The 25,888-nt window shown below is 40.9% G+C and overlaps 1 protein-coding gene and 1 pseudogene across 1 annotated transcript in view; one reads left to right on the forward strand and one right to left on the reverse strand.

The window, feature by feature from the left end:
• The first annotated feature begins 464 nt into the window (after positions 1-464).
• The window catches only part of ZNF318 (zinc finger protein 318), a 38,113-nt gene continuing 12,689 nt past the window's right edge, over positions 465-25,888 (forward strand). Inside the window, exons 1-5 of the mRNA XM_045294909.1 lie at positions 465-883; positions 1,440-2,858; positions 4,058-4,157; positions 7,410-7,714; positions 18,409-18,612. Coding sequence (XP_045150844.1) covers positions 551-883; positions 1,440-2,858; positions 4,058-4,157; positions 7,410-7,714; positions 18,409-18,612 — 2,361 coding nt within the window. The 5' untranslated portion in view covers positions 465-550. The remainder of the gene's footprint in view (positions 884-1,439; positions 2,859-4,057; positions 4,158-7,409; positions 7,715-18,408; positions 18,613-25,888) is intronic.
• On the reverse strand, positions 13,139-13,829 carry LOC101653262 (annotated as a pseudogene).

The following is a 25,888-nucleotide window of genomic DNA, read 5'->3' on the forward strand; positions in this document are numbered from 1 at the left end:
TAATAGTGTTTCACATCTTCTAAGCCATTGATAGTTTGCATCCCTCAAGTTCAGTCAAAGAAAGAGCTCTGTGTAAATATATTGATGTTTCCTCTTGATTAGAAACAGAAGCTGCTTGTGCTGCTGGGTTGAAAGGAAGAGGAAATGTCCCATGGATATAACAGATTTGTTTTGGTGTTTCATGACTATCGCCTCTTTCCAAGTCTGACCTGTCCAGTGATGGCTTGTCTATTTTTCCAGGGATGACCTAACTGATGATTCTGTCTTCACACGAAGCTCCCAATGTTCTCGAAGTCTTGAGCGATACATTTCCCGAGAGGAGAAGCCTCTGAGTTCCTTTTTGGGACAACTTGATGAGGACTACCGAACAAGAGAAACGTTCCTGCATCGATCTGATTATAGTCCCCATATCAGTTGCCGTGATGAGCTCTTGCACAGCACAGAACGGAATAGAGACAAACTCAAAGGCGGCCCCTACTCTATACGGTCTGAAGAGAGGAGCCAGGAGGCCAAGCGTCCCCGTTATGATGACACACAGAAGATACCAAGCATGGGAGGGACTCACCCGAATTTTACATCAGAGGCGCGCAACTATCGACAGCGTAGACGAAGCCCAAGCCCTAGGTTTCTAGATCCTGAGTTTCGAGAACTGAACCTTGCTAGGAGAAAGCGAGAGGAAGAGGAGGAACAAAATAGGAACTTGAGCCAGGAGCTGGTGGAAGTGGGTGGTGGTGGCACTAGTTGCCCTATCCCAGGATTGTCAGGTGTTCTGTCAGTGTCAGAGTCGGGATATTCTGTGCATCGACCCGAGGAAGTATCTGCATTGCCCAAGAAGTCCATTCTGAAGAAGCGGATTGAGGTGGACATGGAGCCTTCCATTCAGGTCTCTGGAATATTTCTTCTTTCGTCTTAGTACCGTAAAGCCTGGTTGCTTTCTTGGGGGCTTTATCTCAAAGGGTATCTTAGTAATAATGTATGATGAACCAGCTTTGCTTTGTCTGTGAGCTGTAGCACTTTCCATATCTCCCCAAAGGAAGCTGTCCACCACATAATGCATTAGTCAAGGCCTTCTATTGCCGTCTTTTAATTTTTAAAACATTTTTAACAGTTTTATTGGAAGTAGGATTTCTAAACAGACATTTTGAATAGTGCCTAATATGATTTTTTTCTCTCCCCAAACTTGAATAGCTCTTTAGGAACCTTTGAATGTGGGCACTGATACAGTTCAGTCAGCCTCATTTCCCTATTTCCCTGTGCTATAGCAGTGGCAGCTGGAGAGATGGCGACCCACACCTTGAGCCTGGCTAAGGATACTCTTCCTCCCTGTCACTCATACTGTTCCCCTAATAATTTAGGGGGGAAAAAACAAGTATTTTTATCTATTACTAGTTTTCTGAGATTTTGCATAGGGACTAAGTCAGTTGTATTTGTTTTTACAGCTTGAGAGATTTTCCAGTAGTACCAGCACCTGCCAGGATCACACTCTCTACACTGGACACTCATCTGTTCCTCTTAGTGGTGCTTTAGCTACCTTTGCCTCGGATATTGAGAACACCAAGGAGACTGCCTTGAAGGGATCTCAGGACAAACTCTACCAATGGGGTCCCCACCATGGGATCCCCAAAGACAACAGTCCTCTTAGAGAAAAGTTAGGAAGTTTTTTATACCCCAAGGAGAAATTGGATACGAAAACTGAGGAAGCTGAGCGGCACACAGACTTGTTGCTGCCCCATGAGAGAGCCAGCCAGGATGGCAGTGGTTTTTCCCGCATTCTGAGCATATTGACAGATTCTTCAAGTACACAAGAGAAAAGGCGACGTAGCTTTCCTGATATTGAGGATGAAGAGAAATTTCTCTATGGGGATGAAGAAGAGGACTTAAAGTTACAATCCCCACCAAAGCTCCGTGGCAGTTCTGAGAGTGAAATTAGGCAGAAGGCAAACTCCTCCCTGCCCTCTTCAGGTCTAGCCGTAAAGCGAGAATCAATAGAAGAGGCCAATCCAGAATATGCCAAAATTCATGACTTGCTTAAAACCATAGGACTGGATATTGGGGTAACAGAGATTAGTAAACTGGCTGTGCGTACCCAGGAACGGCTTCATGGCAAGAAGCAATCATCACGTTTATCAGCTGATCCCCGTTGTGTTGGGGACCGACACTTTTCATCTGACTGTCATCCCTTAGTTGACCACCGTTTCTTGGATCCCCACAGACTAGAGAGCATGGAGCCACGCCATAGCAATACTCACTCCCCACAGGTATCCCATCCACATCCAGCCTCTCCGGTGGATCCTTACAGATACACAAAAAATAGCCCTCCTTTCCTAAAGTCTGACCATGTAATGGGTCAGGTTTCAAGACCAGAGGTGATTGGTAGTGGGTTTCAGTCATCTATTGCAGTCAGATGCATGTTGCCCTCAACCCCATCTGTTCCAATTAGACATTCACACCCTGCTGCTTTATCTCAGTTTCACATACCAAGAGCCCCTCAGTTTGCTGCAGCTCGGATAGCTCAAAACTACCAAGGACCTGCCATTCCCCTTGCCTCTTTTGATACCTATCAACATTACATGGCATATGCAACATCAAGGTGGCCCAAGTACCCCACTTCTCAACCATCAAAACATTCCCTACTTGAACCACACAGGATGATGCCAATTACTAAACAAGCTGCTCGAAGCCGCCCTAATCTCCGTGTGATCCCCACTGTGACTCATGATGATCCTAAGCTGGAGGAATCAGCGCTCAGCTCAGTTCCTTCTGTTCAAGTGCCTGCCCAGGTGCCCTTCCCAACATTCGTAGGATTTAATTCTGAGAAGATCTCTGATGAGAAGAATCGTGCTTCCCAAAAGCAGAAGGTGAATATTAGCTTTGGACATCTGGTAACCTGTCCCTTCTGTTTTAACACAAGTTGTTACTTGATAATGCTTATAGTTTATCAGAGTCTAATAATATTTTGTGACATTTTTTTTTTAAATGCAGTCGTTATACCATCAAGTTTCATTGAATTATTCCATACTGTGGTAAGGGAGCAAAGGCTGGGGTAAAGGTAAAATAATTCTAGGTGTATTATAGAAGTAATAGAATTATGTAGGGATGAGGAATACAAAATTGAATTTGGAGTGGAAAAATTAATGCATAATTTAAGTTCTGAAGGCCCTTACTAGTATGTTGCTTACTTAGGATATACATAGAAATATAATGTAAGTTTGTTTTATTTATAAAATAATCATTGTACTTCTAACAAGTAAATCCACCAGCTACTCTGGGGGAAAGATGAGGCTGTCTGCTCCTGTAAAGATTTATATTTGGGAACTCTCAGGAGCAGCGCTGTTATGAGTCGGAATTGACTTTATGGCAGTAATGAGAAAGAAGAAAAGGTAAAATTGGAGAGCCGATCTCAGTTTTTTTCTGGTTATTTCCCCCACCTCCTTTGGAATCAAAAAACAATTTTCCATTGTCTTCAGATACCTGAACTGTGATTTCTTGGTTACATTGAAGCCTTAGGGAAGGAGGATATGTTTAATACAATCAAAGTTTAAGACTTCAGAGTTACTGTTTGAAAATAGCTTTCGGCCTTTACTCTCCTCCTTATGAGCCTAGCCTGTTGTGGACAAACCATATTTATATTTTCCCTCGGGTACTAATGGAAAAATCAGGATATTTAAGACAGATAACCTAGATTTTAAATTTACTCCTATATAATCTTTACCATCTGTTTTCTTACTATAAAATAAATATTAAATAATATAAGAAGTTCCTCTGAACTGAAAACCACTATATAATAGTTGTTTGCTGGCTTTAGGTTGACAATAATGATATAGTACTTCCTATGTAAGAGTAATACTTTCTAGGAAATGGAATTCTATGAAGAAGGATGAGTCTATTCTGAAACTTGAGTTGGGATAAAATACCACCTTGACTAGAAATGTCATCCTCTGGATGCTGGTCTTTGAATGCTTGTGTTCAGATATTATCTAGTGAAAGCTTATGGAAACTTACGGAAGAGTGCTAGAAAAGGGGAAGTGCTGGAGAATAAAAGACTCTTACTCTGCAGGTTATTGAAGAGCGGGAAAAGCTCAAGAGTGACGGGGAAGCACGCCAGAAGAAGATGTACTATCTCAGGACTGAACTGGAGCGGCTTCATAAACAACAAGGTGTCGGACAGTTCTTTGCATGATTGCCTTTTTGTAGTAACTTGAGCAGTAGACCAAAATAAAGAACTTTGGGAGCTCTTAGGCAGATTTAGGTGCCTGAGGCTCGCTTTGTAAGGACAAAATTTTATACTGACAGAAAAGTTGCAACAATAACTGTCAGATAGACTTCTCCCAGATTATGAATATTTTATTACTTCTAGCCTTTTTCTCTCCCTCTTAATTCATGTTTGTAATTTTATCTTGAAGTGTTTAAGAGTAACTTAATAATGCTGCTTTAGTCCTAAATACAGCAAGAAATTCTGTTAAGTAACCAGAATGGACTTAACAAAATTAGGACATTAACATGAGTACAATACTATTAGTTAGCCTCCAGATTCAATTTATACTTCACCAGTTGTCCCATTGAGGACCTTTATAGCAAAAGAGAATCTAAGATTATACAGTAAATTAATTTGTCATGTCCTTTTCATTTCTTGTAATCTCAAATATTGAGTCTTTGTGTTTATTGACATTTTCACGATACTGACCTTTAAAGTTTTTCCTTTTATTTCAAAATAACCTACTTTTGTTTTTTGCTCTGTACAGTATACCCAACAGAGACGACACCACCCCAACAGTTTACAATTCAGTGCCACTGATGACGTGCGTTAGTTGTGTAGCCATTCTCACCCTCCTTCTCCGAGTTATTCCTCCTCCAGTAATGTAATAAACTCATTGCCCCTAAGGTTCCTATCTAGTCTTTCAAATTGCTGTTGTGTCCATTTGATCCCGTATACCAAAACCAGACTTGCTATCAGCAATTTGATGCTGACTCTTGGTGACACTGTGAGTTTCTGTTCCTGTTAATGGGAGTAGAAAATAATCCTGTCTTTCCTACAGAGCCGCTAGTGGTTTCAAACTGTGGACCTTTTGGATCGCAGCTCAATGCATAACCACAACGGGCTCTTCATGGATCCCCTCTAGATGGATCTTAAAAGATCTCAATGTTTAAAATTAAGTTAGTACTAGTTATTGTTTGATTTTATAAAGACTTCAGGGAATATTTTGAAAGTTTAAAGATGGTCTCAGGGCAAGTTTCTGAGGTTTATACAGTCTAAATGACTAGAAAATCCGGATTCCATGAGACTTTAAAATTTTCTTCTGCATTTTCCCCTTTTTAATTTGGATTCTTCTATAAACCCTTTGGTAAACGTCTGTAATGGTAGCTGAGTACCACCGAATTCTTCTGGTCTCATGGCAAATGCAGTTAGCAGCACATTTTATTTCTATTCCTGACTCTTCCTTTTTCTGTTGCTCCAGGCAGAGAGATCAATTGTATCTTGAATGGCTTCTTGAAAGCTTTTCTTGAGACCCCACCCAATATGAACCGAACTACAAAGTAGAACAGAAGCACTAAACATGGTGTTAAGCCAATTAACTAGGATATCTCATGAGGTCATGACCCTAAATTTCCAAACCAAGGAACCAAATCTCATGATTGTACATAAAAGCAACCTCAGCAGCTACAAGTTATTGGAAATATGACATTAACATTTTAAAAGAGGGTACATTTTTAGAATATCCCTTAATTTTGACTTCTGATGGTTCCATATAATTCAAGTTACACATTTTTAGCAAGAACATCACTGAAGTGATCCTGAGTTCATATCAGGTGATGATTTGTGTCATTCATGGTGGTGCTGACTTTGATCATTTGGTTAGGCTGTGCCAGGTTTCTCAACTGCAAAGTTGCTACTTTATCCTTTTTGGTTTAGTAAATATCTTACAGGAGAGATACTTTGAAACTAAAATATTCAATTACTCATGAATTTCCATTCTCTGTTAGCATTCACCAATGATTTTTGGCCTGAGGTAATACTTGGATGGTTTTAAAATTGTGATTTTCTAATGACTTTTACCTTTACAAATTGACTCTGTGCTTTAAGGAGGAGGTCTCCTTGTGACGTACATCATTGTGAACTCAGATTCTTCGTTTGATGAGTTAAAATTTGTTGTGTATAATGGGGTCACTGTGCGTTGGAACTGACCTAACAGCCACAGCCACTGGGCGTGATTCACTATCTAGTCCTACTATAACAGAAACATGACAAGTAGGTGGCTTTAAGAAAAAAATGTGTCTTCTCACAGAGTAGGTACTAGAAAAGCCACATCTCAGGTGCCAACATTAGGAGAGGGCTTTCTTTATTTGGATCTGGAGGAAGGTCTTTGTTTCTTCTCAGCTTTGTTTCCCCCTGAGAGATTCACATGGCATGGCATCTATTCTCTCCTGTCAATGCTTGCTAGCTGCTTGCTTACTCGACTCTTTATTTCTCAAAAGAGATCAATTTAAGATAAATGCATTATATCAACACTACTTCATTAACACAACAAAGACTCCCTTCTCAAGTGGGGTTATAACCAAAAGTACAGTAGGATTTACAATGCATATTTTAGGGGGAGGGGACACAGTTCAACTCATAACATCGTGTATTAACGTGTTTTCACCCCCAAATTATCTCAGATTTGGCTAGTAGAGGCCCCTTTGAGCTGACTCCTCTGTGTCCTTTTGATATGTATTCATCCTTTTATAGTACTTCCTTTTTGGCACACAGAAGTGTTCCATGATACCTCACTTTTGATTCCATCTCATCATTTATGCTTTTAGGAATTCATGAATGCCATGTGGAAAGAGACTAACAAGCCTGTATGGCGGTGGTGTGGCAGAGCAGAGGGTGGGAGGAGAGTTGTTTGGGACTGGTTTTGGAACTTACCATAGTTATTAATCCCGTTAAGGCTCATGCAGGAAAACATGCAATTTGGGATAGGAGGTAACATTGGGAGAGCCTGAGGCGAAGCCTAAAACTCAGTGGAGTTAGCAAAGCGTCCTTAGATTAAGTAAAATATATATGGCTGAAGGTTTTTTACTCTGTAAAAAACTCTTTGTACTCAGAATTCATAGGTACACGTTATTAAAACATTTTGGGGATGCACGATGCACACCAACTTGCATCTACCGTTTGGGGGCTCATAGAGCCCTGGAAGCCTTGGGTATAAATTCTTGGCTGACAATCCTACGCAAAAGATAGTGTTCTCATCTCTCTGGACGCTTCACCTAAACCAGCCATGTGCAATGAGAGACTTGCTTGCTTTTACCAACTTTTGTGAGAAAAGATTTTGTAATAGTAAGTCCTAATAGATCCATGCTTGTTAAATAATATGACTCACCTTAATTTTCTTTCCCTGTGTTGCTCTCTGTTGATACTTGACGCTCAGGAGAAATGCTGCGCAAGAAACGAAGGGAGAAGGATGGCCACAAAGACCCACTCCTGGTGGAAGTGAGTCGCCTCCAGGATAACATTGTGAAGGACATTGCAAAACTACAGCAAGAGGCAGAGGAGGCAGAAAAGAAACAGTCTGAACTGGACAAAGTGGCTCAGATCTTGGGAATAGACATTTTTGATAAATCCCAGAAGTCTTCAAATGACAGTAAAGAGTCTTTAGAGAAACCTGAGAAAGCAGAAAAAGCGAAGAGTCCAGAAAAAATGATGTCATCCCCCTCAGACTCCGCAAACAACAAGGTAATAATTCAGCTTTTTCATTTTTATTATTTTCTCTCCCATAGACTTTTTTTTTTCCTTTTATTGGGGGCTCTTAGATCTCCTATCACAATGCATACATTCATCGATTGTGTCAAGCACATTTATACATATTTTGCCATCATCATTTTCGATGCATTATCTTTCTACTTGAGCCCTTGGTATCAGCTCCTCATTTCCCCCCCTCCCTCCCACATGAACCCTTGATAAGTTATAGATTATTATTTTCATATCTTACATTTTTCATATCATACATTATCCTCTGTCACCCTTCACCCACTTTTCTGTTGCTCATCCCCCTGGGAGGGGGTTATATGTTGATCCTTGTGATTGATTCCCCCTTTCTTCCTACCATCCTCTTATCCTCCTGGTATCTCTATTCTCATTGTTGGCCCTGAGGGGTTTATCTATCCTGGATTCCGGCGCTTACCTGTAACTGTGTGCATGTTTTGATCTAACCTGATTTGTAAGGTAGAATTGAGATCATGATAGTGAGGGGAGGGAGGAAACATTAAAGAACTAGAGGAAATTTATGTGTTTCATCAGTGCTATACTGTATGTACCCTGATTGGCTCATCTCTTCCTTGTGACCCTTCTTGAGGGGATGTACAATTGTCTGCAGATGGGCTTGGGTGTCCACTCCTTGTCTGGTGCCGCACGCCCCTCTCCCCCGCCCCCCCCAAGCCATTGGTATGATTTTGTTCTGGGTCTTGATGCCTGATACATTATCCCACCGACACCTCATGATCACACAGGCTGGTGGGCTTTATTGCTTCTCAGCTACATGGCCGCTTGTTTGTCTTCAAGCCTTTTAAGACCCCAGATGCTATATCTTTTGATAGCTGGGCACCAACAGTTTTCTTCACCACATTTGCTTATGTACCCATTTTGTCTTCAGCGATCATGTTGGAGAGTTGAGCATCACAGAATGCCGGATTGTTAGAACAAAGTGTTCTTGTGTTGAGGGAGGAGTACTTGAGTCGAGGCCCAATGCCTCTCTGCTACCTTAATTCTTAACATATAGATATGAGTATGTAGTTCTATTCCTTTCGTTACATTTTTATATATATCTATTGTTATGTATTTACATATGTACATGCCTGTATTTAGACCTCTATAAATGTCCTTTGCCTCCTGGTTCTTTCCTCTATTTTCTTTTACTTTGCTCTTGTCCCACCATCATGTTCAGCCTTCATTCGGGTTTAGTTATTTCTCGCTGTTACATTGCCCTTGATTAGGCCCCAGTAGACATCCTATGCCCTTCTTTCCATTGATTTTAGTTCACTTGTTGTTCCCTTGTCTCTGGGTTGGTTTCCCCTCCTCTTTCTTTCTTCCACCTCCCATTCTCTCGTATCTCCCCGGAACCGTTGGTTCCGTTGTTTTCGTATCCGAATTGTTTATCCCACCTGTCTTATTTAGCTAGACATGTAGAGACATTAATAAGCGCAAAAAACAGGCAAAGCCAAACAAAACAAAGGAAGACAAAACCAATAAAATAGTAATAACAACAACAAAAAAAAACCAGCAAAAAGAAAGCCAATGACAAAAAAGGAAAAGCCTATAAATAGTTCCAGGTCCGTTTTTTGACCATTAGGCGTGTTTTCCAGTCGAGTTTGATGGGATGCCACACTCTTGTCTCCGAAGTCTATTTTTGGTACTCCCCGGGGTTTTCATTGCTTTGCTTCCCTTGCTGCTCTGTTGCATGCTTTTAGTGTTTTGCCCCAGTGTGATGGGGTCAGATTGTGCATAATTCCCGCACTGTGTCTCCAGTGTTGTTCCCCATAGCACTGTGGTTCGGTGAGGGACATTGTGTCTCGTGGTGGGGACAGCCCTATGGTCCTCTCTGTGAATTGACTGCTCTGAGTAGGAATGTTGTCCTCAAGGCTTGGTGGCCAGGATGTGTTCCCCTCACTCTCCAATCCTCTTCATTTCTCCTGTGTGCTCTAATTAGACGTGCCCCTCTCCCCAAGCTGTACCTTTGTCCTTTGAAGTTCTTCTTGCCGGGGCGGGTGGGGGTGGGGTCCACATAGTTGGGATTGAGGCCAGCCCCACAGACCACACTATTGGTTTCCTGGTACATGCCTGTATGTTGTATTAGCATCTTGGCACATCGGGTTTCCCATAGACTCTTTACAGCAGCTTTTAAACTATTATTATCAGCTGCTTCTAATCTCTTATTCTTGTTAGAATTACTTTTTGAAACATTGATTAGATTGTGCTCTCCTCTGGAATCTCAGCAGTTCCCTGTTACCCATAACGTCGTAGAATACAAAATCCTCAGCATTCAAGTTCATCCACAATCTAGTTTTTAACATGTACTCCTTAACCCAATACAATACTCCTAACCCACCCAATCATAAGTTGGTGATTTTCTCACCACTTGTATTTATCATTTTAGGGCTCATCATATTAATAAAGCCAGTGAACTTATTTCAATTATCAGATCAGCAGTATTTGACATGTGGAACCATTCTTCTAAAACTGCTTTCTTTCCTTCTACCGTACTTCTTTTCCTCCTAGTATTCTGCTGCTGCTTTGCTTAGGCCTCTTTGTGGCCTATCCTTTTGCTATCTGATCTTTAAATATTTGAATGCCTCAAGACTCGGTCCTAGTCCAGTTCTCCAGAATTCTACTCTCTTGTTAGGCCATTTCATCCAGACTGTGTTCAAATACGTGGCTGATAACTTCCAGTTTTATATTTTAGCACAAATCATATTTATGAGAGCCAAACTTGGTGTCCAGGAACCTTTTCATCATGTCTACTTCACTGCCTCATAAAAAAAACAAACTTACTCACTGCTATCCAGTTGAGTCCATCACATAGGAACCTATATGTTTGGCAATATTATAAATCTTTACAGGAGTAGTTATCAATTTCTCCTGTGGGAGCAGCTAGTGGGTTTGAACTTGAGGCATTGTCTCATGTTGTAATGTGCTGTTGAGTCAATTCCAACTCACAGTGATACTCTGCACAACAGAAAGAAACCCTACCTGGCCCTGCACCATGCTCACAATTGTTAGATCTGAACCCATTGTTGCAGCTACTGTCAATCTTGTGAACTGTCTTCCTCTTTTTTGCTTATCTACCTTACCAGCCTTGGTGCCATTTTCCTGGGATTTTTCTCTCCTGATAACATGTCCCAAGTATGTGAGACAAAGTCTTGCCATCTTTGCTTCTAAGGAACATTCTGGTTGTACTTCTAATGCGAATTTGTTTGTTCTTCTGACCGTGGAATTTTTCACCAACATCGTAACTCAAATGCATCACTTCTTCCTTGGTTTTTTGTCCAACTTTCACACATATATGAGGTAATTGAAAATACTGCATCTTGGATCAGGCACACCCTAGGCCTCAAAGTGAAATCTTTGCTCTCCAATGCTCTAAAAAGGCATTGTACAACAAATTTTCCCAATGCAATATGTTGTTTGCTTTCTTGGCTGCTGCTTGCTTGAGCCTTGATTGTGAATCCAAGCAAAATGAAATTTTTGGCAACTTTAATCCTTTTCCCATTTATCATGATGTTGTCTATTGGTTTTCTTTACACTGAGTTGTAATCCACACTAAAGGCTTCAGTGCTTAATCTTCATCAGCAAGTGCTTTAAGTCTTCCTTGATTTCAGCAAGCAGCTTGGGTATCTACATATTGAAGGCTGCTAATAAGTTTCCTCCCAATTCTGATGCTGTGTTCTTCATATAGTCCAGCTTCTCAGATTATTTGCTCAGCACACAGATTGAGTAGATATGGGAAAAGGATACAACCTTTACTGATTTTAAACCATGCAGTATTCCCTTATTCCCTTGGTCTAGATACAGGTTTCACATGACCACAATGAAGTGTTCTTTCATTCTTCTTGATGTTATCCATAGTTTGTTTTTATCTACACATTCGAATGCCTTTGCATAGTCAATAAGGCACAAGTAAATGTCTGGTATTTTTTGCTTTCAGTTAATATATATTTGACATAAGCAATGACATCCTTCATTCTACATCATCTTTTAAATGCAACTTGAGTTTCTGTCGATGTACTACTGCAACCTGTCATTGAATTATCTTCAGCAGAATTTTATTTGCATGTGATATTAATGATATTTTTCTATAATTTTTATATTCTGTTGTATCACCTTTCTCTGGAATGAGCACAGATATTGATCTTTTCCAATAGGTTAGCCATTGAACTATCTTCCAGACTTTTAGAGACAGACAAATAAATGCTTCCAGTGCTTAATGTTGAAATATTCTATTGGTATTCCATCGATTCCTGGGAGGGAGTTTTGCTTTTGCTTTTTACTAATACCTTCATTGGAGATTGTACTATTGCTTTCCATGTCAGCGTTTTTGAAATGGTTGAATGTTGACCAGTTCTTTTTTGGTCCAGTGACTGTGTGTATTCCTTCTACCTTCTCTTGATGCTTTTTTTTTTAATCATTCAATATTCTGCCCATAGAATTCTATAGACAATTTTGCCCATAAAATATTGCAACTCAAGGCTTGATTTTTTTTTCTTCAGTTCTTTTAGCTTGAGATAGTGCTGAGCATGTTCTTCCATTATGACTTTATAACTCTAGGTGTTTGCACATTTCCATTTCATCTTCTTGAGCTGCCCTTTGAGATTTTTCTTTCCATTTGCTTTAGCTGCTTTACTTTCAGAAGCAAATTTCAGTGTCTCTTCTGACATCCATTTTTATTTTTGTTGTCTGTTTAATGACATTTAGCCATGGGTAGTGTTCTTGATGATGTCACGCAGCTCACCGGGTCTTCAGTCTTGGTGTCCAATGTGTCAAATCTGATGCTGAGATGTTCTCAAAATTCAGGTGGGATATACTAAGGTCATATTTTGGCTCTTGCAGACTTATTTTAATTTTCTTCAAGTCCCTCTTCAGCTTACATATCAACAGTTGATGGTGTGTTCCACAGTCGACCCCTGGACGTTTCGACTAATAATATTGCGCTGCTCCATCATCTATCCTCGCAGATTTGGTCAATTATTTTATTTCATTTTTACTTTTTAGTGTTTTATTGTAAAATAGGTGGAGGGATTACATTTCAGATTATCATTTTTTTATTAAACAATTTATCAAACTTTAATAGCTAGCTTAGTCCCCTAATCTTTTTTGGGGGGTTTGCCCTTCTCCCTCTTGTAAGATACTACCTCCCTTTTCACGTAAGTTACTACCTATCTACTCTCCAGCCTGTTGCTTCACTTCCCACCCACCTCCCTTTTAGGGGCATCACTCAGGCGAGGTATCGGCGGTGCCTGTATTTTGGGTGCCTTGGTTTACCTGTCACTGCAGAAAACAGAACCTTCTTTTGAGCTCACACAGGTCGTTCTGTCCCTACATGAACCAACTCTGGAGCTTTGGCAGTCTCTGTCCTCCACTGGCTAATCAAGTCACCCCATCTGGCCGTCAACAGCTGGCTCTGTGGGTATCTTGGAGCCAGCACAGGACCCCTGCTAAGTCAGTACCTTCTCAGGCGCTGTTCTCCACAGTGGTGATGTTCTGCTTGGCACGGGCCTTAATGTCTGAGAGCCTCATTAAGGACTTCATGTCTTCCAAACTTGTAGAGCAGATCTGTCTTACTGAAAAGTATCAGGACTGAGGTTTTGACAAGATGTCCTAAGGAAAGGAGAGCCAGGAGGTGAGCACAGGATGCAGAGAGCTGTGTGGGCTCAGAGGCACCCAGCAAGAATGCCCCCGTGGATTTCCAAGGCTGTTAAATCTTTACAGGAGTAGAAACTAGCCTCGTCTGTTTTGCCCTGTGGGGAAACAAGGTGACGCATAACCAAGGGCTTAGGAGAGCATGGCAGTTTCCATAGTAACTAAGCCAGATGCCTCCCCCTCTCCCCATCACCACCAACACCACCTTTAGCTCCCTGACCATGATCTTTTTCTGGGCCACAATATCAGTGAGGTTGGTGCCCACCATGGGCCACGTCAGGGGAGGGTCCCCCAAGTCTCCCTTCCCATTGTGGTCACTCAGCTGTGCTGTGTCAAGGAGCTAAACGTGACCAAGTGGGGGTGACCCTATGCCCATATTCTGCATGCGCTTCACTAGTAATGTCTTCCCCAGGCCCGCGATGCCCAACAGGAGGCACATCCAGCTTTGGTCAATGTGAGTCCTGTTTGTTTTCCTGGCTAGGTCCATGTTACAGACATCGTTTATGTTGGTGATAAAAGATTTACAATGAAGAGGTTATTAATCTTCCAGAATTCTATCATGTGATCTCTAGCATTGTTTCTATCACCAAGGCCATATTTTCCAACTACTGCCCCATCCTCTTTGTTTCTAACTTATACATTCCAATCACCAATACTTCTCAATGCATCTTGATTGCATGTTTGATCAATTTCAGGCAGAAGTTTTTAGAATTCTTTAATTTCATCAGCACCAGCTGTAGTGGTTGGTGTGTAAATTTGCATAGTAGTTCTATTAACTGGACTCTTGCTTATAGGAGTATAGGTATTATCCAATCGCAGACAGCATTGTACGTCAAGATCTTGAAATTTTGTTTTTGATGATGAATGCATACCATTCTTTTTGCTTTTCCATTTTATTGGGAGATATTATAACAATCTATAGTTCAATTAGATCAAGCATGATTGTACAATTGTTGCCACCATCATTTTCAAAACATTTTCTGTCTTCTTGCACTCTTTGGTATCAGCTCCCTTTATCCCCTCCCTCTTTTCCCCTCCCCCCAAAGAACCCCCGTATCTTACACCATCCAGTGTATCTGTTCACCTATCATTCTGTTATCGTTCTCCTTGAATGGGGTTGTACAGTCATCATTGCTATCAGTTGTGTCGTACACCCCTCCCATACCATTATTGAATTTGTCGTTGAGTTGTAAGTCCTTACTGAAATCTGCAGTCTTTGATCTTCATCAGCAAATGCTTCAAATCCTCCCTTTCAGTAAGCAAGGTTGACAAGTCTCATACATAGGTACCTTAAAATCAACATGTCCCAACTAAACCAGTGAGTGTGGTCACCTTCCCTCCAACATTTTCTTGTAACAATGTTACCCACGGTAACATTGTTATAGCTACCAGTAAACATATAGTACTAGTAAACATCAGTTTTTATGCCAAATACCCAAAAAAGATTTTTAGAGTTTCCCTCTCCCTAACTGCTACACACTTAATTATAAATTCTGGCAATTCTTCCAAGTATGTCTCTGTACCATCTACCTCATCTTCATTGTTGTCTTCATTTCATGATTGTATTACAACCCTTTAATTATTTCTCCACATACGACTAATGAGAGTGATACCCCTTGCCTGTCTTTTGAGCCTCAGGTCATATATTTTTCTCCCTTGCTCACTGTACTTCCTTTGTTGGGTTTTTAATTTCTCAGATACAGCATTTCTCTTAATGCCTTTGCATCCTTTGTTCCTTTGCTTACCATATAAACCCTACTCTTATCTTATCCCATTGCTTACTAACTCATATTCATCCTTCCTATCTCAGCTTTAATTACGCTCTTAACTCCCATCACTGATTATCCATACTACTAACAGTGCTTGATATATCATAGTATATCGTTTTTCTTCTTAGCACTTTTGACAGTTTTAATTATGGAATTACATGTATATTTATTTTATATAAGGGATCAAGGTCATATCTGTCTCATCTATAAGTGTAATCTCTAATACATAGTTGAGTACTTGGCACATGATAGTGCTGAAGTTGATTACATAGTGAATCTTTCTTCTGAAACCCTCTCTGCTGTATTTTACACTCCTACCACTTCAAAATGCTTGCAGTTTGCTAGATGTGTAATATATCACACCTTCCTGATTGTGCATTAATCATTCTTTTTCTCCTGGTTCCCCTTTTTTCATTAAACTTTGTGAGGAATTCTTAGAATCTCACATGGATTTAGTTGACAGTTATTAGTGCTCTCATAATATGTAATTTTGTTGTTGTTGTTGTTGTTAAGACTTAATTTCTTTCTCTCATCTGGAATTTGTTCTCGTGTCTATCTCCTCCATTATAAGACTGAATAACGTAATTATCTTTGTGTTTCCTGTGATATCCGGCATATCTAGCACATAGTAAATGCTCAGTTTGTGGTGGAAGGAGGATATTCTGTATTCTTTTATCAATCTGCTCTATCTTCTCCATGTCTTTATGGAATAGTATTTCTCTTCCTCAACCAAGTAGGGCTATAATCTTTTATACCTGGATCACTGAATTCAGAGCCTTTGGATTAAAGAAAAACTTGAAATGTTGGCCCTTTATAGTTAGTTGATATACTGCTTGGGGGTTTTCTTATGCACCAGCTTGATTGGGGTGAGTCTTCATGTTCTCTGAAGTTACCAGGATTATGTTGTAATCTAGTTTTCATTTCAGCTAGAGCCACTCTCTTCCACCTGTCTTTGGTATTTCTTCTCTTTAAGTATGCATAATTCGTGTGAGTATTACTTTCTCTTGTGTACGTACATGCAACCCCACACTTTCATCCCCCCAGAGATAACCATTATTAATACTGTGTGTATATTATTCCACATCATCTTTCTCGTGAATTCTCTTAATAATTCCTTCTTGATCACCAAAAGGATGCCAACCACTGTTCTAGATATTGGAGATGTAGCAGAGAGCAATAGAGACAAAATTCTTATTCTCGAGATTAGAAGACACAATAAACAACTATATGTTACATATTGATAAGTACCTCAAAAAAGAAAAACAGAGTAAGGGACATAGTATGACTGTATATTTTATGTAAAGTGGTTAGGGAAGGTCTTTTGCAAAAGGTGACCTTTGACATTTTTATGTCTATTTGTTTATCTTTAGTGATATTCAAATATATTTTATTTATTATTTAATTTTCTTATTATATCATGGACCATTTTCCATGTCAGTAAGCGTACTCCTATTATATCACTTTTAGCAACTTGATTTTAATGTTGTTGTACAGATATTTCTTAGGATAAATGCCCTAGTGGAATTGCTGGGTCAAAGAGTAAACAATTTTAAGGTGTGTAATGTGTAACCTTAGGAGCCTTGGTGGCATAGTGGTTACACATTGGGCTTTAACTACAAGGCCAGCAGTTTGAACCCACTAACCACGCTTTGGGAGTAATACTGCCTTTCTATTCCCGTACAGAGTTACAGTCTCAGAAACCCACAGGGGCAGTTTTACTCTGTCTGATATGAGTAAGGATTGACTCAATTCAATGAGTTTTGTTTGGTAATAGGAATTCTTAGTTTATTCTCCATGTGTTACGTCTTCTGTGTATTGAATGGGTTCTCATAGTGAATGATTGATTATCTTTGCTGCCCTAATGATTTTTCTTCTGTCCTCCTATCAACTTTACCAGTCAGTATTCCCAGGGGCCAGTTTCCTTCATCTTGTCTACTATAGAATCTCATCCTTACCTAACTCTCTGTGTTTCAGAATTGCCCTTTTCTATGCCTTACACCTTGACATAAACCCAAACTCTCATTTCCTAAGTACTTTTTCTCCAGCTTGCTGACAAATTAATTCATAGTAAAGCACTTGTTATATTTGATAATGTTGGAGAGTTTCTGTGTTTTAAAAGAGAATACCTACTAACTCAAAGGTGTCAAATACTAATGGTAATATTTTCAGTAGTTAGAAATATTTTACCTAAATTCCTATGTGGTAGTCAACATAGATGACTTTCTACTTTGCCTGTACCACAACCCTGCCCTCCTCTGTAGTTTTTAATACTAGGTGAATCACTGATAGTGAGCTCCTGTCTTTTTTCCTGCATTTGCTTTGCCTTACTTGTTAATTATCCTTTTCTATTTTGGTTTCTTTCTCCTGTTCCTAGTTGTCATTGTAATTTTTTTCAATTTAATTAATGTATTTAGATGTATAGGTAACACATTTGACGTCTGCCAAAGGGTGTACAGTAAAAAGACTCCTATCTGCCCTCTTCTATCTATCTAGTGTCTCTCTCCAGGGCCAGCCAATATTTTCAACATCTTGAATGTTCTTCTAGATCAGTGGATCTCAACCTTCCTAATGCCGCAACCCTTTAATACAGTTGTTCATGTTGTAGTGAACCCTCCTAACCATAACATTGTTTGCGTTGCTACTTCATCACTGTCGTTTTGCTACTGTTATGAATCGGGCGACCCCTGTGAAAGGGTTGTTCGACACTCCCCCCACCCCTGAAAAGAGGTCGTGGCCCACAGGTTGAGAACCGCTTTTCTAGAGATACTTTAGAATGTATAAATAAATATGTGATTTACTTTTCATCATGAAATAGCACTATGGAGTCTAGTTAGTTCTATTTGAACCTTGGAGACAAGTTTTCCTTGGGTTTCTCCTTGGTTTCTACAGCTTTACCAAGACCAAACTCACTGCAGAAGAGTTAATTCTGACGTCTTAACTCTATGGGACAGAGTAGAACTGTGCCCTAGTGTAAATCCTTGTAGAAGCAGACGGCCACATCTTTCTACTGCACAGCAACTGGTGGGTTCCAACTGCTGACCTTCAGGTTAGCAGCTGAGGATTAACCATTGCACCACCAGGGCTCATTTCTCTAATATCAGGTACTGGATATGTGGTGCTTTTATTGTAGTAAAGGTTGCTGTGAGTTAGAATTAACTCGAGTTTTATTATTGTGGTAGTTGTAATTATGGAAGAAGGCAAATCTAAGTTGCCTTAAATTCTTTCTAAGTGCAAATTTCTCGTCATTAGGAATCAAAAATAAACAATGAGAAGTCCTATGATAAGAGCCCCCAGCCTGCTGAGAGCCTCCAACCAGCCACTAAGCAGTCTGACCAGCCCCTTACTGTCTATGAGTATTATGATGCTGGCAATCACTGGTGCAAAGACTGCAACACCATCTGCGGAACGCTGTTTGACTTCTTCACTCATATGCACAATAAGAAGCACACACAGGTAGGTGTCCTGTCCTGCGAGTCCCATGCTTTCTCCTTACCCTGAAACTTGTATACCTTTTACATTACAAAACCGGGAAATGAAACGTTCACATAGGGGCAGGAGCCCCAATTTGAAGACCCAAGAGATACCATCAAAGGAGATAATATCCCCAGGTCTCCGTCCAGGGGACCTGCCTGTAGCTAAACTCCAAGACAAGTGTAAGTGAGGCTTTTGCCTCTTTTGATTGCTTGAATATCTGATTTTTGTTTGTTTGTTTCATTTTATTCATTGCTAGTACTTGCTCTAACATATGTTTACCTTTTCCACAGGTGGTTTTCCATTTAAACAGTTGGCAGATGGGGCTTTGGGTGGGTAGCTGGGGCTCGTGATCCCATGGTTTTATGTGGGTGAAAAGAGAAAAGTGGTTATTGAACGTTTAGTGCTGTTGTGTGAGCGCCTCTGCCTCTTGCAAATAGACCCTGGATCCCTACAACAGACCTTGGGCTTCAAAGACCCAGAGTGAGGCCAATCAAGAGGCTGTGAAACGCACTGACAAGATAACAGTTCCTGCAAAAGGTATGTTTCATCCCTGCCTCCTTTGTATCTTTTTTACCAAGGAGGAGGCATTTCTGAAATATAAGGTGTTAAGAAGCAGTATAGGATGAGACATAACAGTTCATTTTAACAGAACTGTGAAAATACTTTCTGTGTGTAAAACACTGTAGGTATGTACTGTAGGTCCTGAAGAAATAGAGCTGTCAGACAAGAATAATCTGGATTAAAAAATCTGATCAATATAAAACACACATGTCACTCTAAAACACAGCAGAATTACTGTTATTTGTTTATTTGAAATCCAGACTTATAAAAAAGGACAGTAATTTATTCCAACTACCTTTTGAACTAATAACTAAAATATTTTGAGTAGTTGTTTAAGGGTAAGATGAAAAGTAGAAAGTTTTTTTGCCCAATTTATTAGCTCCACAAGTTGCAACAAGCTGCCACATCCTTTAGATCTGGTTGAAATAAATTTCTGAGTAATTAATACCAACACGAGGGATCCTCATACAAATGGTACTGGGTAATTGGGAGTACTTTTGAAAGCTCCTCAAATTAGCTTAAGGCTAGTTGAAATTGGAGAGAATCAATAACAGAAGTGGGTCTGACAGAGGAAACTCCTGAATCGGTCATTTAGTGTTCCCAAAAGGTAAAGGGGAGAGAGCTTCAGATTCAGACTTTAGATGTGGAAGACTCTTGTCATTGAGATTCATTTACCTAAGTACTGCCTTTGATTTCAAAGTAGATAAGTTCCTCTCTTCCATGTCATTTTAATGCAATTTAATGGGATTTCCATTGTTAGCTGTAAATATGGGTAGAAACAACTTCCAACTTTCTTCTACTACTTTCAGGCTCTGAGTTCCTGATGCCCATCAATGGATATTACTGCCAGCTCTGTGAGGAATTTTTTGGGGATTCAATTTCTGGAGAGCAACATGTGAAAGGAGAGCAACACAATGAGAACTATAAGGTTTGTCTTCGTAATGGCCTTTAAGGTTTCACATTTTCTGCAGCATTCATTTTACTTTGTCAGACAGCTTCTTTATTGCCAGAAAGAAACGTGGTTGACATTACTTCCATGTAACCATTAGGAAATTGTCCATAACCCTAGTGATATAGTTGATGGGACTATCTTTATCCTTAAGGAAGATGATTTTAGGGATTTTCTATGAGATTAGTTCTATCAGTAGTGGAGTCAAGATTTTTTTTTCTTTTGTAGGATTTTGACCAGTTGTTGAACCTTTATCTTTTTTCTTCCCAGAAATATGTGAATGAAACCCCATTATATGAGGAGCGACGCAATCTGGACCGCCAAGCTGGCTTGGCTGTAGTCCTAGAGACAGAACGGCGACGGCAGAGTGAGCTTAAGCGCAAACTTAGTGAGAGACAAAAGGAGGAAACAAAAGAAAAAAAGGCAAAGGTTGTGAAGGAAATAATGGAGGATGACAAGGTCTCCCTGGAACTAGAGGACCAACTCTCTGAGGGTGGAAACTCCCCTGAAAATAAAAGGAAGTCTAGTCTCAAACTCCAATTAAAGGAAGAGGTAAAGAAGGAGTCTCTAGTGTCTTCATCTTTTGGAAAATTCAGTTGGAAGAAGCCAGAAAAGGAGGAAGAAAGAAGTTCAGTGGTGGCCCCAGCTATCCCTAAGGAAGAGATTATGGAAAACAATAAGGACAAAGAAGATAGCAAAGCTGAAGCTGGGAAGGCAAAGCCCATCAAAATCAAGCTCTCTGGGAAAACTTTGGTTGCACACACCAGCCCTTGGATGCCTGTTGTGACAACTTCAACACAGACTAAGATCCGACCCAACCTGCCTATCCCATCCACAGTACTACGCAAGTCGGGTTCAGCCACAGTGAGCAAGCCAGCTCCTCTTAACACCTTCCTATCCATCAAGTCTTCTGGAGCTACAGCTAAGCCTCTGCCAGTGGTCAAAGAGTCCACATCTGATCTCCTTTTGCCTCCAGACATCATCTCCAAAGCATTTGGAGGGGAAGAGGTGGTTCTAAAAGGATCTCCAGAGGAAAAAATGGTGCAAGCTGAAAAAAATGAGCCATCCCATATACCTGAGCAAATGCTACCACCTCCACCACCTCCACCTCCACCTCCGCCACCCCCTGCTCTGCCTCATCCAACTGCCCCATCTCCTGGTCAAGTGAATGCTGTCTTGGCTCCAGTAAAATCAAGCCCAACTGTATCTCAAACTCAAAGCCCTGGCATCCTGGCTCCTAACATTTTGAACTCAGTAGTGCCTGTGGCCATTGTGGCCTCAGCACAGGCAGCTTCCATTCCTTCTGATGAGACTGCGCCAGGGGTGAGTGAGAGTGACAGAGACCAGGCTTTATTATTCTCTCTGTTAGTGCGTCCTCCTCCACCCCTCTCAAGTGTTTTCAGTGAACAAGCAAAAAAATTGGAGAAGCGAAATTCATGCCTAGCCACCGCCAATGCTAAGGATTTGTATGACATATTCTATAGCAGTGGTGGGAAAGGAACCCCTGAAACTAAACTGAGTGGTGGTCCATTGGCCAATGGAGAAAATAGCAACCTCTCCAGAGCAGAAAGTTTAGACAACTCTTCCACTTCTCCTTTGAACAGCAGTGCATCCGAAGAGGATTTGCCCGAAGATAGGTGTTTAGTCACTGCCCCTTTAATGAGCAACCCTGAAAAGCCCATTGCCAAAACTGTAGTATCCCTAGGGAAATGGTCAGTTGTGAAACACACAGACCCCCAACTTAGAGACAGCAGCCAGGGCTTCCTACAGCCTCTGACAAGGTTGTGTCAAAGCAAGCATTATGAAGCTCTTAGCCCAAACGCCAACAGTCCATCGTCGACTGTGTGGTCTTCTAGCTCTTTCCAAAGTGATGCTACTAAGGACATGTCTCCCGATAGAAAAATCAAGCTTGACCTTGGAGAACCAGGACCACCTGATGTAGAGCCACCCCTTCAGCAGTCAGACATATACTGTCATATAATGAGACCTCAGCAGTTGGTGGGACTCCATCTCAGAGAATCTGGTAACCAGAATGAGGAAAACCGAGAGCTACACCAGTCTGAGAATTGTGGGAAAACTGAGGTAGAGACAAACCGTAAACTACAAAAAATAGGAGCAAAGCTTTCCAAGGGGATGGTGGAGGAGGAAATGGGTGTGGACCTTAAGCCCCACAGCAGAGAAGATGCTGATTTGAATGATGGAAACAGATACATATGGGAGGGAAAAGCTGAACAACCCAAGTTGCTGATGACTAACGAAGAAGCCGAACAGCCCAACAAACTAATGGGAGGAAGTGAAACGCCATGTAAAGTAGTCATGGGATTGAGTGCACAGGCACTCTCTTCCACAAAAAGAGACTCGTTTCTGTCAGAAGCTAGGTCTTTACTCCAGAGTCCACAAAATAAACCTGTGACAAATTCTACCTCCAAGTTACTTCTTGCTTCCTCAATCAGATCAGAGATGTGTTTAACAGACGGTTCACAGGAGCAAGGAGTTTCAGTTGGTAGTGAAGATTGGCTGGAAAACTCAGCTTCAAACTCAGCTCCCACGATTTCTAGGTACAGAAGCCTCAAACTCAGGAGTGAAAGATCAAAAGGCTTCCAGGGTAAACTGAAACTGGCTGTTTGGGATGAGGAGAAAAAGAAGCCAGAGTCCTGGGAAAGCCCAGAAAAAATAGAAACCATGGAACCAAGAAATGCCCATTCACAGTTAACAGTGACTAGAGAAAGCAAAACCTCAGAAGACTTTGAAACTACAGACTTAAAATTAGAGGAGCTTGCTGCACAGAGAGATATGTGTGTTGATTCCTGCCCTTCTCAGGTAGAGCCAGCACATCAATCCTCAACTGCTCTGTCCCAGAAAATGTATCAAGAAAATTCTGCATCACTTAAAGGCTGTAAAACATCCACTGCTGCTGACTTTGAACCAATCCCATCCTTTTCTGGATTTCCATTAGATTCTCCAAAACCCCTGGTGCTTAACTTTGAGGCAGAAGATGAGCAAAATAGGAGGATCCCTCCTAACATTATACAAACTGGACTACCTGTAGAAAATGTTGACCTTGGCTTGGGGGGCCTAGATGTAACACAGCAGGCCCTTGACTTGTTGGCAAGAGGAATGATGCCTGAGGAGGTAGAAGAAACTTCCCAATTAGAGGAGCAAGAGTCATTCAGATTAGAATCAGAAATAGCAAACTCCTCAGGCCTTGGACCCTCTCCTTGCCTTCCAGACCTTGTTGACTTTGTTACACGGACATCTGGAGTTCAGAAAGACAAATTGTGTTCTCCTCTCTTGGAATTAGGTCACCCTCTTGAGTGTAACTCTTTGGAGGTAGGACCCCGTCAGCCAGAAATACCAGCTGCTTCTGTCATCGAGGTAACAATTCCTCAAGTAGATGAGGACAATTCAGAGTCTCCTTCTAGGGAACAGGTAGTTGGAAGTAATATCTTTCAGCAAATACCTGAACAAGAAGCTGCAGTTGATGTAATCCAGGACCTCGTGGAATCCAGTGTTCACAACTAAAACAATGTAAACCCAGAGCTGCTTATGGGTGAATCTAATTGGCATCTAGAAATCAGGTACCCAGATAGCCCACCTATTTGGCTGTCTCTGGAACCTACACCAAGAGATGAAGTCAACATCTTACACTGTCCATGGAAGCTCAAAACTTCACCTCCTTTTTATTCTGTTTCCCTTAAAATATCAGATAAATCTATCACAGCTACTTCTATACATATCTGTAAAAAAAAGAAAAGAAAAGTAATTTCTGTTCTCTTTTTCCTTTGGACAATTTACTTTTTCATAGTTTGTTATTAAAGTCAAATGTCTATCTGATTCCACACAGTGTACTTTGATTGTATTTTGGTTTTGACTCTGCCATTTCTGGAATTTTGGGGGAGGAGGGAGACAGAGCTGACTTCTCCAATTGCCGTGTTTTATGCCCACCCAATTACCTGATTGATTTCTGGGAGAAACACTACCACGCTCTCTGAAATGGAAAATTTCTACCGATGAATTGTTCATCTCTTAGGCTTCCAGTTTGGATGGGCCTGCCTTAACATTATTTGCAATTCAGTGTGAGTAGCTCTTTTGGTTTTTTGTTTACTCCTCTGTGGCTTGGCAGCCCCCACACTTCCCTTACTGTGTTGCCTCTGCTGGAGACCATCCTGCTAGCCCACAAGCCTGTTTGGAAATGGCCTCAGTAAACATGGAAGACTCACTTTTGGAAGACAACAAATCGGTAAGGCTCATTCATGACTCATTGCCGGAAGCAGATGTAATTTGGGCGAGGGGGGGGTCGGGGGGTGGGGGAAGGGGGGTACTTTTGTTTTTGAAATGGCTTCTTGTTCACTGTATTGTGATCCAGTAAATACTTTGTGTTAAATTGTTTAGCACCCATTTCTGTTCTGAAGAAGTTGATGATCTGAAACTTGTCTTGGGATTGGACTCATTCTCTGTTGCACAAACTCATATGTATCTCCTCTACCTCTCCTTTTCCCAAGTTATTTTCACCATAGTGTGTGATGTTTTGGCTTGTATATTTTGTTAAAAAAAAATTAAAAGATTTCTTATGTTGGCTTGGACAAGTTTAACTTTTTCATGTGTTAATTACTTGGAATAAATGCATTAATCTCATGTTTCTTTCTGGATTTTTTTGTTTTGAAACCACACACATTTGAACTCTAGAAAACTTTAACGATGAATCCCTGTTGCTGCACTGTTGTCTGGCCTCACCCCCACTCCCCACTCAACCATACTCTCTCCATTCATCAGCGCTACTTCCAGCATGGCTAGAATTTTAAGTTATGCAGTGTGTGCCTCAGTGCTGCCTGGGTGGCAAGTAGTCAGTGATAGTCTGATTGGTATCTCCCTACTGTTAAGCTTTTCATACAACCTTGTGCTGGCTCTGCCCAGGATCCTCTGGGAACTGAGCTACCCACGGACATCCATGGTCTTGCTGAGGCCCTTCTTGGGAATCAAGGCGTTCACTCCTTAGGTGTTCTAGCTCTGACCCGTTTTTGGCTTGATGTCCCTATTGTCAGCAGTTTGTAACTTGGCTCAACAGAGGCTTCAGTGCCCCACCACTCCCTACTCAATCTTCAAAAATCATACAGAATGCTACCATTTTCTCCTAAGACTTTCAGTTTTCTCATCCATAGAGCTGCAGAATTACCAGGTTGAGTTTTGGAAGGCAGTTTGATTTTTCAAGAGCCTTGACTAATGCCAATTTGGGAGTTATCCTGGCTTCTCTTCCTATAGGAAGGATTATGGGTTTGAAAGAACTAGATCCTTAAGTGTACATCAGCCATTTACCTTGCTGTGATTTTGCACAAGTTACCTCACCGCGCCATAGATTTTGTACCTCTGTGGAAGAGGATCGTTTTCCATCTCAGCATCTAATGTGTACAGGAAATAACTGTCCTGAGTTATCTTCCTGTGCCTGCCTTTTAAGATGAAGCATATGTTCAGTGTACCTTCCTGGCCTGGAAATCAGTCTGTCTCAAAAGGCTTAGAAAAGGTAGCCCCCAGGAGAGCTAAAGAGAGAGACTTTTCCCCAGAACTATTGCACTCCCTAACCTAGGAGGCTATGTACAGGAATTCAGAGAATTTAAAAGTTCAAATTGCCAGTATTGATTTTTAGGCCTGTCCACTCAATAAGTTCCACTTCCCTTTGGGGAGAGACTGATGGGTTTAGGGGAAAAGGGAAGAGTTACCATATCCAGAGCCTAGTCTTAACTTACCCCT

Source organism: Echinops telfairi, unplaced genomic scaffold (assembly GCF_000313985.2).
Source record: "Echinops telfairi isolate 266 unplaced genomic scaffold, ASM31398v2 ScPeMD7_3533;HRSCAF=4204_1, whole genome shotgun sequence".
Taxonomy (NCBI): Eukaryota; Metazoa; Chordata; class Mammalia; order Afrosoricida; family Tenrecidae; genus Echinops; species Echinops telfairi.